This window comes from Nuphar pumila, chromosome 9 (assembly GCF_984573655.1).
Source record: "Nuphar pumila chromosome 9, dmNupPumi1.hap1.1, whole genome shotgun sequence".
Lineage (NCBI taxonomy): Eukaryota > Viridiplantae > Streptophyta > Magnoliopsida > Nymphaeales > Nymphaeaceae > Nuphar > Nuphar pumila.
This window is the reverse complement of record NC_143257.1, coordinates 107,544,198-107,556,577: the sequence shown is the minus strand read 5'-3', so window position 1 is coordinate 107,556,577 and position 12,380 is coordinate 107,544,198. Positions and strand designations below refer to the sequence as shown.

At 38.6% G+C, this 12,380-nt stretch overlaps 1 protein-coding gene across 2 annotated transcripts; it reads right to left on the bottom strand.

The window, feature by feature from the left end:
* Positions 1-46: 46 nt before the first annotated feature.
* Positions 47-11,566, bottom strand: LOC149828820 (protein CONTINUOUS VASCULAR RING 1-like). 2 transcript variants are annotated; one of them, XM_090017744.1, is made up of 7 exons: positions 11,325-11,553; positions 6,916-6,953; positions 4,127-4,236; positions 3,849-4,016; positions 3,675-3,772; positions 500-626; positions 47-418 (listed from the first exon to the last, which is right to left on the bottom strand). In XM_090017744.1, the coding sequence occupies exons 1-7, from the start codon at positions 11,469-11,471 to the stop codon at positions 321-323; spliced, it is 786 nt and encodes a 261-aa protein (XP_089873870.1). In that variant the 5' UTR covers positions 11,472-11,553; the 3' UTR covers positions 47-320. The 2 variants fall into 2 exon arrangements, with proteins under 2 accessions (XP_089873870.1, XP_089873871.1); XM_090017745.1 differs by lacking the exons at positions 47-418; positions 500-626 and adding an exon at positions 3,360-3,593 and having other exon boundaries at positions 11,325-11,566.
* Positions 11,567-12,380: the final 814 nt, after the last annotated feature.

The window sequence follows — 12,380 nt, the reverse complement described above, 5'->3', positions numbered from 1 at the left end:
AGATTGTGCAGAACAGTCAAAGCCATGAAAAAGAGAGGCAAAAACAGGTAAGAAACTGCCCCGATCTAAACATAGAATATTGAGGATTACAGGTCAAGGCCAGTGGGTTCCAACTATAAAATGTAAATACTTCCCAGTGTCAATCAAACCGCAATTTACACACCAAAAAAGAACCAAGGAGAGGAACCATGTTACAAGCCATCAGTCCAGAGTTGGAAAAATTGAATCCTGTGGATGGCAGAAAGAGAACATGCTAACAAGCAATTAAGGCTGATGGGAACAGAAGGGACCATAACATGGACAACCATGGTGTGATTGCTTTAGCTTCTGGTAGATCTGATCCTGTCAAGTTGGATTCCCTGTGAGTCTAATGTCGACAATATCTGAGGCATTGACATCCCAACTGAGACCACAATCTCTGCAATCATTAACCGATTTAAAATGTTGATTTCTTTTCCAACATGATTTCAAGAACAGCTACCACAAAATGAACGCTTACCAATTCCTTCACGGACTGACAAGTTTGGCCGTATAACATCCTTGGAATTGATTAGGAATATATCACCAATGTAAAGGTGGTTGGTAGGCACGTAGACACAGCAGAGCTCCTCTTCACCAGAGTAGTGCTAAACCACAGATCATAAGCTCAGGAAAAGAGACCATCTTTCAATCACAGTAACACACAACTTGACACAAAATTAATCAAAGGGGAGCATCACCTGAAATAATGTATAGATGGCTAGGTTTTATTAAAAAAATAATTTAAGGCCCTGTTTGGGAGCCTTGAATTGGAGGTGTGTAGCGGTTTCTCCTAATGCTCTCATGTTCTCTGCTGATTGGGAGCAGTGGTGTTGCTGCCAAAACACTGCATCAGGAATGGAGTTGCCAGCCCCAACAACACATTTCAGCACCATTCACAAGATGAGGTTTTTGGCAACTCCATTCTCAACAACACATTTTGGCAAAAACGCTCTTTTTAACAACACATGGTAATGATGTTTCCATCTCAATGCAGGGCTCCCAAACAGAGCCTAGAAGAATTTCCAACTGCTGACAAGTTTTATGGGTGATATCAGAAAGTCTAGCACTCTGATAGTAACATGGTAGGACCTATGTTACTTGGAAACTGACACGGGTGGGTTTTGAAAAACTAGACACGTGTATAATTTATTTATTTATTTATTTATAAAGGGAGAGAGAAAGAAAGAAAAGTAATTAAGTCATAGTTGGCAAACCCAGTGAGTCAACTCGGTAATCGCCCGAGTCAACCCGGATCGGACCCCAACTGAGTCACAATTCAGGACTGCCGATCCAACCCATTAAATAATTTATTTTATCATGTATTTTATTATTTTAATGCATGATTCTTATATAAAGTCACTTGTTATGAAGAATTTAATATTGTTCAATGAAAAAAATTAATAATCATGTATAATTATATGTTTTTGCAACTTATCTATTGACATATTAGCTTGAAATTTAGTTATCTTCATGTCTTATTCATGTGCTTACACTATAAAATATAGAGTCCTGACTATTTTGAGTCACCGAGTCAGCGGGTCCCATCCAAGCCCGAGTCACGAGTTTGCCAACTATGAATTAAGTAAAAAATAAAAGACATATTTCAAAAGAAAAAAGACATCCTCGGTTCTCTTCCCTTTATGTTGCACCATACAATTCATCAAAATTGTGAAAGCTTGACTCTATCAACTGAGTTAAAAAAAAATCATTTTTGAAAAGGGGCATGTTGATTCATTTTCATTGAATTAGGCCACAATAAAATACATGAAGAGAAAATAAGGTTTAAACAATGTTGATACAAAGTGTTCGACAGCGGACACTCCATGTCTAAGACACCCAAAAGTGTTCAACACACAAGACAGTGTCCATTTTTTTCTTGAACACTTCAATGTTGAAAAATAAAGTGTTCAAGAAGTGTCTAGGAGTGTAAGTGTCGGTGTCGGTGTCCAAGTGTCTGACACTGACACAATGGCCCTCTAGAAGTGTCAAGGCAACATAGGGTTGTAGGAACAATTGGAGTAGAAGATTTGAGGAAGTTTTGCCTTAGGTGGAAAAAAGGAAACAAAAGCAGACAATTCATCAAAATTGTGAAAGCTTGACTCCATCAACTGAGAGAGAGAGAGAGAAAAAACCTTTTTTTTTTAAAAAAGGGGCATGTTGATTCATTTTCATTGAGTTAGGCCACAATAAAATACATCAAGAGAAAATAGGGTTTAAACAACGTTGATACAAAGTGTTCGACATCGGACACTTGTGTCTATGACACCCAAAAGTGTTCAACACACAACCACAGTGTCCATTTTTTTCTTGAACACTTCAATGTTAAAAAAAGAAGTGTTCATGAAGTGTCTAGGAGTGTCAGTGCCGGTGTCAGTGTCAGTGTCCAAGTGTCTGACACCGACACGATGGCCCTATAGAAGTGTCAAGGCAACATAGGGTCGTAGGAACAATTGGAGTAGAAGATTTGAGGAAGTTTTGCTTAGGTAAAAAAAGGAAACAAAACCATATAATTCATCAAAATTGTGAAAGTTTGACTTTAACTGAGAGAAAAAAAAAAAACTTTTTTTGAAAAGGGGCATGTTGATTCATTTTCATTGATTTAGGCCACAATAAAATACATGAAGAGAAAATAGGGTTTAAACAACGTTGATACAAAGTGTTCAACATCGGACACTTCGTGTCTAAGACACCCGAAAGTGTTCAACACACAGTGTCCATTTTTTTCTTGAACACTTCAATGTTGAAAAATGAAGTGTTCATGAAGTGGCTAGGAGTGTCGGCGTCAGTGTCCAAGTGTCTGACACTGACACAATGGCCCTCTAGAAGTGTCAAGGCAACATAGGGTCGTAGGAACAATTGAAATAGAAGATTTGAGGAAGTTTTGCATTAGGTGGAAAAAGGAAACAAAAACCTTGTTGAAGTGAGAAATATTAAATAAGGACCACCTGAGAATGCCTTATGGATAGTTGGGAGAAACATCATTTTTGCCAGAACAATGATGCTCAAACTGGTGCCATTAGCATGGCATAGACTCATCTCCAAAAGGAGAGTATGTTTTCTTCAAATTTTCATATTTGCATGTGAACAACCAAATGGATTTTGCTTCATAAGGCATCTGCAGGTGAGAGGATGGGTGCTGCATGTGCACATGCACACGTGTGGATGTGCAGTTCCTCAATGTGAGTCATGTGACAGACTGGAAATAGGACAGTTGCAACTAAAAACAGGAGTATTTGACTAAGGTAAAAAAGAATTGCTTAATAAACATTCTACACACCAACAACCCTAACAAAACAACAGGCTATAATAAGGGGCCATACACCCATTTAAAGAAATGGATAAACTAATGCTCTATTTCTGTAAATGACAGAAAACTTTTGTTACTTTCAGACAAGCTTGACATTATTCCCACAGCGCATGGAAAATCCAAAATGTTTATTTTGAACTCATGAACATTTTCAGGAACATCATTTAGAGGAAAAAGATATTGATAAGCAACAGAGTTTCTTCATATTAGAAGTAGACCATTTCGGGAATTCATGTAACAGATAAAATTCTGCTATTTTCAAAGCCTACAAAATTCACAACACCAAAAAGATTTAAAAAAAAAACAAGTATCACAGAGAAAAGTTACAGCAGGGATCAGCACAAACCTGAAGAGCAACAGAAGAAGTGATGAAGCCAAATGCATATTCACCAATACGTGGATGTCTAATGATGGCAACTTCCTTGAAGGCTTGGGTGTTTTGATCTGAACTTGTACGGCTTGGAAGTCAGTAAAATGTTAGAACTTATACTCAAAGATAAGGTGATAGGAAGTGACCTACCTGGTGATATGGCAGCACTAATTTGCTTAGATGCATTGTAGATATGTCGCACAAATGGCATACGTTTGATGAACCACTCTCCAAGACTCAGAACAGATGCTCCAAGCCACGAAGACATGAAGACCCCAACCAAGAAGATGAATGTTATAGAGGTTATGAAACCAAGTCCTACAAGAAGTCATAGAAGTAGAGCATTAAAGCAAATCTCAAAAGATGTACAAGATTCAGGTACAGTAGTCGTGCAAATCCATTTTCAAATATATGTATAAACAACTTACCAAATATGTTAATTCCAAGTTGTGCATATATTGGGGAGAAAAATCCATCCACAAAACGAATAAACCACCATGTAATATAGAAAGTGATTGCTATAGGAAACAGGATGACACTGCAAAGCAAACAAGAAGTTACACTAACAGAAGAAGGGAACGTAGTTTGCACAACTGAGCACTCTGAGTATATTTGCTTAACCAGAATATCACTCCATATTAGGTTTGAAATGATTGATGTTGGAAAGCACACATGCATTTGAATGTATGCCCGTACTTAATTAAGCCAAACCCTACGAAGAAAGTAAGCTCTTTTCTGACATGTCAAAATACTTGAGTGAATGCAAAGCCATAGAGACAAGAAGCATAAATCTACAATGTTTTTTATGGTGTCCTTTTCATTTTGGTAAGCATATCAAAGAGACCTAACATATCTTTTATGGCAAAAATATCATGCCTGTCACATACAATCTTATATTATTACAACCATAGTAGTGAAACCTAGTTGTGTCCATAACCAAATAGTATTGTGATGGGCATGAAGAACATTTCTCATAATAACAAAATAGAAACTGAGGAAAAATAAATAACTACAGTAAACTTCAGTAAGATAAAGATACAAACAGTGCAGACCATTTTCTTGAAAAAAGAAAGGGACCTGAATATCCTTGCATAAGTGACTTATCAGAATGGAACCTAATTGCACACCCCAAAGGTTATCATGCATTCCTTCCCACAAAAAAACAAACTTCATATGTGAGAACAAGCTACAGGCCCCCTCCCTTTAGCCACACTCAGCTGAAAAAAATATGATTTGTCCCAAGCAAGTTGTTAACAAAACAGCTGCCCTATGAATTATATTAGTTAATTGTGTCGAAAATATGTAACAAACCATCAGTCCACATTAGGAGGCTACAACAGCAGGTTGTATTGCATCACTACATGCTGCAGTGAACAAAGAAGACAACTTTATTTACTGGAAAAGTTTTAGTACAATATATCTTATGGATGGGGCTCCAGTTCAGTGACCTATTGCAAAACGAGAAGAATAACACTACTATCAATCCAACCAGTAACTGGGTAGAGGTTTCAGGCACCAAATCAGATAATCCAAAGATGACTCAGTAGACTCTTCTTGAAATCAACACCAAAAGCACAAAAAGCTGCTAACAATCAAACCAAAACTGCAACTAGAAGAAAAGGTTTGTTGTGTACCGTGGAAATTCAATTACCTACTGCAAACAGGAAAAATACATACCAGTCTAGTTATGGATTAAGGGACAATATTGGCTACACTGGTGGGTTCCAAACCCCCTTAGTTGAAACTCATAGGGGCAGGTCAGATTGACCAAATCTGACCCCATAGGTGTCTTTAGCATGGCCCAAATCAAGGTTGCCAAGAAGCGAAACGGTAATGGGAAACAGAAATAGGAAATGAGGTTTTTCAGTGCATGTGAAACAGGAAACGACCAGAAAATGTATCGGGAACGAATCAGGAAATGACTGGGAAACAAATGGGAAAAGTTTAAGAATAAGAAAAATCCTAATGCATGATAAATGAACAAAACCAAACATAAGAAATTTATATACCATGAAAGAGATATTTCGGAAAACGTGAGGGAAAAGCACGGGAAACCTGTGGGAATCATGTTTCCCAAATATGGGAAATGAGCTTCCCAAATATGAGAAATGTGTTTCCCATAGTAGAAGAAAGGCATTTCTCGCAGGACAGGAAACATGTTTCCCACGATATGGGAAACACATTACTCAATGTAATCCCTAATATTTTGGAAATGCAATGTTTCCCGTTTCGGAAACGTGGTTCCCTTCCACTTATAGCATTTCCAGTAACCTCAGTCCAAATAGTAGGAATTGACCCTTGAATCACATTTTTTCAATGTAAGAATAGAAGTTTTTGAGGGTGAAAATTTGGTATTTTGTAGGTTGTTGATTTTTCAACCCCTTGAGAACCCTACATGTCAAAAAAAAAAATGATCCAAAGGCCAAGTATTACTAAACCAAACACGTAGATCACATATGAATGGTCCGATCAACCAAAACTAAAAACTAATAAAAAAATTAATGCATTCCAGTTGTGGGTTTGGAACCCACATGAGTAGCCAACTTTTCCCCATGGATTAATGAAGCACATCATATATCTCATTTACTACCTATCCTTGTGATTGTGCATGGTAAGACATGGAATCTAAAGCCCATCATAGAAAAAGGTAGACCAGCGCCATGAAAAAGTTATGACTTGAACAATATCAAACTAGACTCAAAGGACAAAGGAAGACTTTCCATTTCCCCCAATCGTGCAAAAATAAAGAGATGTTAAATTCCAAATTTTCATCCTATAACTTGTCCTTAAGCATTAATCCATCCTAAGGAACGAGAATTACATGCTTCAGATGGAATCAGGGCATTGCCGTCAATCTTAAAGAATATACATCATAAGGGATGGTTATGTCATATCAGCTATGAAGCTGGACTCAGCACAAATGCCAATAGAAAAATTATCCACTGCATCCAAAGAGGCAAAGATCATAATTAGGAACAAGGAGTTCTCACCTTCCAACAAATAGGATTCTGACAAGATAGCAGTCAAGAATAAGGTACTGAAGATTCTTTTGAAAAATAAGAAAGAGAAACAATGAAGCAAAACCTCAAGAAAAAGGAAAAAAAGATAACAGAGCCAAGAAACAAGACTGTGAAATCTAATTAAAGCATAAACAAAAGGACAAAATAGGCAAACCCACTTTAGTGTGAACAAATAGTAAGGAAAAGAAGAAACTCACCATCCTGTCATGAACTTTTTTGATGCCCAGCTTCGAACCTAAAACAAAAAACATTTTGAATTTCAGTTTCAGAACAAATAGCAGTACTGTGAGAAAAAAGAGAAAGAGTATCAATTAAGCTAAGAACATCCAAATTCTAATGTAATAGTTCACTTGATATTGGCAATCAAAAATAAATTAGTTGAAATAATTGTTACAATGACAAGGAAAAACAAGAGATTTCACAATGTAAGCACATCAGACAGCCCTTTTATGTTACAGGACAACAATAGGATAATAGAAATGAAGTTCAATTTTAAAAAAAAAAAGTTTATGGAATATAAACTATGGTCACTAGATATTTGAAGAATAAAGTTGTGCAAATTGCACAAGGAAATTAATATTAGGACTGTGAATAATCTCAAAAGTAAAATATCTAATAATTCAACTAAAATGGAACGTATCTAATAATTTAAAACTAAATGAGGGATCGAAATGAATTGTGGCACCTAATGGATGAGATATCATGAAATATACCTAGTGAGAAAAGTGCCGGGCAGCGAGAGGGTCTTGAGGCAGTCTTTGTGGAGGATGACCTTCAATGGGCTATATGGGATTTATCTAAGCGCATTTCTCCGAAGCCGTATGGAATCCCTCTCATTTTTTTCAAGTTGTTCTGGGCTGACATCAAAGACAATTTGATGGAATTTGTAGGGGAATTCTTTGCCAATGGTTCCCTCTTGAAGGATTTAAAGGTTCCGTCTTGTCCTCATTCCCAAGGAAGACGAGCTGATGATGTCTCAAGATTCAGGCCTATTTCATTGTTGGGGTCATTATACAAAATTATCGCCAAAATGATGGCTACCAAACTATGTCACGTGGATATGGGGATATGGCCATTTTTATGAGGCTTCCAATATGACTAGTATATAAGGGGACACAATATACAGGCAAAAATGGAGTGTTTGTGTGACATAGCTACCAAATTAAGACAAGTGTCCAAAACAATCATATCACTCCCTCCCTCCTCCCCCGCCCTCTTTTGCATTTATGCTTTAGTGGAAGGACAAAGGATACACAAATGTAAAATCACAGCTAATGAAGTTGTTCACTGCATCAATTTGGCTAAGAGGTTGGACTTCCTTTTTAAGGTGGATATATCCAAGCTTGATTCAGTCAGTTGGGAGTTTCTCCTAGATTCCTCAAGTGTTTGGGTTTAGTTAGAAGTTGTACTAGTGCATCCAGGAGCTTATCAGCACATATTTGGTGATTTAGATAATGAGAAAGTGTGGGATGGTGATCTAAGACAAGGGTGCTCCTTTCCTCCTTACTCTTTAACATCCTTGTGAAGGGTTGACAGCGCAGTCTCGGAAAGCCATTGATTTTCATATTATTTTAAATTTTTCCCACTTGGATTAGGGGTTGCCTGGTATCCTTCAGTTTGATAATGCTATTTTGATCTTTGGAGAAGCTACTGCAGAACATATGCTACACACTTGGGCTATTTTGAAGGCTTTCTTCTTGATCTCAGGACTGACCATTAATCAGGACAAGTGTAGTTTGGTTGTTTTCAAGGTTGATGAGGCTTTAACCCATGCAACTGAAGACATCTTTGGCATAATAGAAGCCTGTTGTTAAAGAACCAACGAATGACTAATTTCAAAGGCTGCCCCAAGGCCTCTATTTGGGCCGGTGTGGAAACTAGAATGTCAAAGTGACTCCAGTCATGGACCGATGGGTACTGCACGTTTGCCGAGAGGCCCCTCGCATTATTTATGTTTCCCCAAGAAGACAAGGAAACACCTCAATAAATAGATGAGGAAGCTTCGGCCATCAGGATAAGAATTTGGTTAGGTGAGACCTTGTCATGGCTTCTTTGAATTTAGGTGGGTTGGGTATCAAACGACTCAACACTTTCAATATAGCTCTCTTAGGTAAGTGGTGGTGGTCTTTACGTATGGATGCTAAGCCTTGGATGCAGCTAATTATGTGAAAATATAAGCTCCATAGAATGCCTTGGCAATGGAAGCCATACTCTTGGTGGAAGCAGGATGGGGGGATATGGATGGGTTTGTAACATGTTTTGGACTCATTCTTGCAGTTTGGTCACGTTAAGATTGGGAGAGGTGATCAGATTTCTTTTTGGCTAGACCCATCATGTGGTGATCAACCCTTACCTACTATCTTCCCTACTCTTTTCAATGTTGGCCACATGTCTGGAACCTAAAGTTTGTCAGCTCTGGGATAGTGAGGAAGGTTGGTTGATAAACCTACAGTGGGATCTTTCTAATAGCGAGTTTGAGGATTGGATGGCCCTTATGCAGCTTATCAGGCCCCTTCACTCTTTGGACATTGATGATCAGCTTTTGTGGTCATGTTTTAAGTTGAAGGTTATTTTCTGTTGCATCCTTTTATAGAGCTCTGCTGGAACCATGCAGGGATTTTCTCCCCAAGCACATTAGTGGGATTGGGGGCCTCATCGTCAAGCAACATCTTTCACTTGGCTTCTATTGTTGGATAAAGTTAATGCCCAGCTCAACCTGAAAGTTAAGGGGTTGCACCTTGCTAGTAAATGCTATATGTGCTTTGAAACAGACGACTCCATGGAGCACCTTTTCTAGTTAGCAATAGCTTTCAGCAACTATTCAAGTTATCTTAGCTGAGTTTGCAGCTACCGGTTGCAGAGATTTTCATGAATTGGTGGCCTACTACTAGGGCCCAAATTGTTTAGGAAATACAAGAGAAAGTGGCCGGTGTAGAAGTGAAGGCTTATGTTGTCTTGGTGATACCACCTAGCTTGAAAAGAATAAGACTTTTACATTACTCTCCCTCCCACTTTATTTGTATTGTTTAGGTAGATCAGGGCTGATGTTTCTTTATGTGCTTCCATCCGTTGGCCTGGTGCTAATTTATTGTGGTTTCCACTGTTACTTACCATGCTAGCTTCGGCTTTGACCTCTATTTATTGTCTTTGGTGATGACCCCTCACCAGTTTTTGACTTATTAATAATATTCGTTTTCATTTTGCTCAAAGGGGAAAAAAAGACACGTGTTCCTAGGTGAAAAGGTAAGTACATATGAGGAGGTATATCTGGGAAAATAAAATGGATAGTGAAGCCATCGTAGATCTGCAAGAGCCCTTAATCTGATAGTAGGAAATACCTACTTTATGGAGAAAGATTGAAAGTAAACAGAACTGAAGAGAAGATCTAATGCATCACTACTCAACTATTTTTTATTCTCTCACACACACACAGAGAGATGCATGCATGCATGCAGAACACACATACAGTCCTAAAACATATTTGCTACCCTCTTGCATTGAAAATTATCAACTAATTTGCTTCTTCCAGTGTGTGCACGTGCCTGCGAACACTCTGGCACACCACAAGCACCTAAAAAGACATCACTGGGCAGGAAAATAAAAGCACCATATGATGTACATGGAGAAAATTTCGTCATTCATAAATCAAAATCGTAATACAGCTTTTCAAGACATGGTGCTGCTTGACTGAAGAATGAATTACTGGAAAGGTTGCTGTAGGCAACCAATGCTCCAAACCGTAACATAACATGGATGCTTTCTCATCGTCCACACTGGTAAAGATCCCTAATCCTCAGATGTACATTGAGGATAGATTATAATTTTCGTATTAAAACTAGTTTGGTCCCTCTTTCACGAAAGGTGTTTTCCTTTGCTGCCTCAAATGACAAAAACTTTTGCCGAAACAAAAACAAATCTTCCAACACAAATCTAAAAAATCATCCTACTGGAAGCGTAAGAATTTCCCTCCTTTCTTAACACTTGCAGTTTTTGTCAGGCTCGATCAAAACCCAAATTGCATAGAACTCAAAAATAACGATACAAGAAAATTGACGCAAAGAGGGGCACCACAGAAAATCAAGATCTTTCTGTTACAATTCACACAGAACCAACCCGAACTCCGGTCACTTCTATCTCCTAATCACCCAGCATAACCTAAGAAACCAATCCCAAACTGCTTTAATATATTGGGATTTCTAATTGCCCTTCTCAGACCACAGCAAAAAGACCTAATTACTCATGACAGAAGAAGCCTCAATCCTGTTTTTCAACAATCCTCATACCCCAATAGCAAGAACAGCAAACAGAGAAGAAATAAGAAGGGCATATTACAGCTTCCAGACGGCAAGAAAAATCCTAAAAAAGAAATGAATCCAATCAACTCTCAATATTCAGATGAAATAGTCATGGAACAGCATTCCCCATAAACCGACCAATAAAAAGGCTACTGCAAGGGATCAAAAGGCATGAAATTCAACCCAACCCAGCCCCCCCCCCCCCACCCCCAAAAAAAAGGATTTGGTTTTACACGAAATCGGGGAGGGAAAAAGACTGAAGAGAAGAGAAAAAAGGAAAAATCGGAAGAGGGGGAAAAAAGAAAGCTGACCTCCCTGCCGGAGTGATGGGATGAAGAAGCGGAAGAAGAGGAAGCCTTGGAGTCACCACCATCCTCGTGGGGCTCGCCGACCGGTATGAGCAGCTCTCGATCTCTCTCTCTAACAGCCATCGGACTCACCAATTTGTTGTCGCCCATCAGCAACGCTCCCCTTCAGAGCACCGCCTTTGTTTTCCTACCCTACAACAAGACATGGGAGCGGAAGTGCGCCTTCTCTGAAAAAACAGCTATTTTCCGTGACACACAAACGTGTCCCTTCGGGTGTCAATGGGTCGGATTTGGTTTGGACCCAGATGAAATCAGACTTGAACCAGATTTTTGAGTATGGTATTAGGTTCAGACCCGGGTCTACTTTAAAAGAAACCATACCGGAACCCAATAAGAATTACATGAAGTAGACTGAACCATACCCGGTAAAATAATATTTTTTATTATTTTTATATTAAAAATTTGTGAGTCTTAATCAGGGTCGGGCCTGGGTTTGGTATAAAATTTCACAAACTATACCCGGATCCATGTATTAATCGGACCTTCAGTTCTGGACCCAGCTCTTAATCGGGTCTTCTTATTTGTCACCATACTCGAACCCTGTAGGATTTAATCCGAGTCCAAGTAAACCAGACTAGTTGATGCCCCTACTCACTTTTCATCCCAAATGCATAAACGCCCATCCCAGCTACCAGATTCCAAACAGGACCTTAAGATGGTCTCATTTGATGGGGTGTCAATGGGTCGGGTTTGACCCGGACTCGACTCGCACCAACCCTATAGGGTCAGGAACTTTCATATCAGACCTAGACCCAACCCGAGTTTCTACTAAGATCAGTAATTTTTCAATATAAAAAAGATAAAAATATATAAATTTACCAGGTATGGTTCATGTCTGGTTCAAGCAATTCTTATAGGATCCGGTATGGTTTTTTTTATGGTGGATCTGATTGGACCCGAATCTAAAATCTAAACTGGATACCAGAATCTCAAATCAGTTTTAGGTCTAGTTTCACATGAATCTAAACCAAATCTGACCCGCTACCCTTGTGCATTCTT

Bases quoted from the DNA above. Each gene is read 5' to 3' on its own strand.
- LOC149828820 (XM_090017744.1), bottom strand. From the start codon at position 11,471: ATGGGCGACAACAAATTGGTGAGTCCGATGGCTGTTAGAGAGAGAGAT. The intron at 4,237-6,915 runs GTGAGTTTCTTC...TTTGCTTTGCAG, and splicing joins AAAAAGTTCATGACAGGATG to TGTCATCCTGTTTCCTATAG. The intron at 419-499 runs GTAAGCGTTCAT...TAATGATTGCAG, and splicing joins GTCAGTCCGTGAAGGAATTG to AGATTGTGGTCTCAGTTGGG.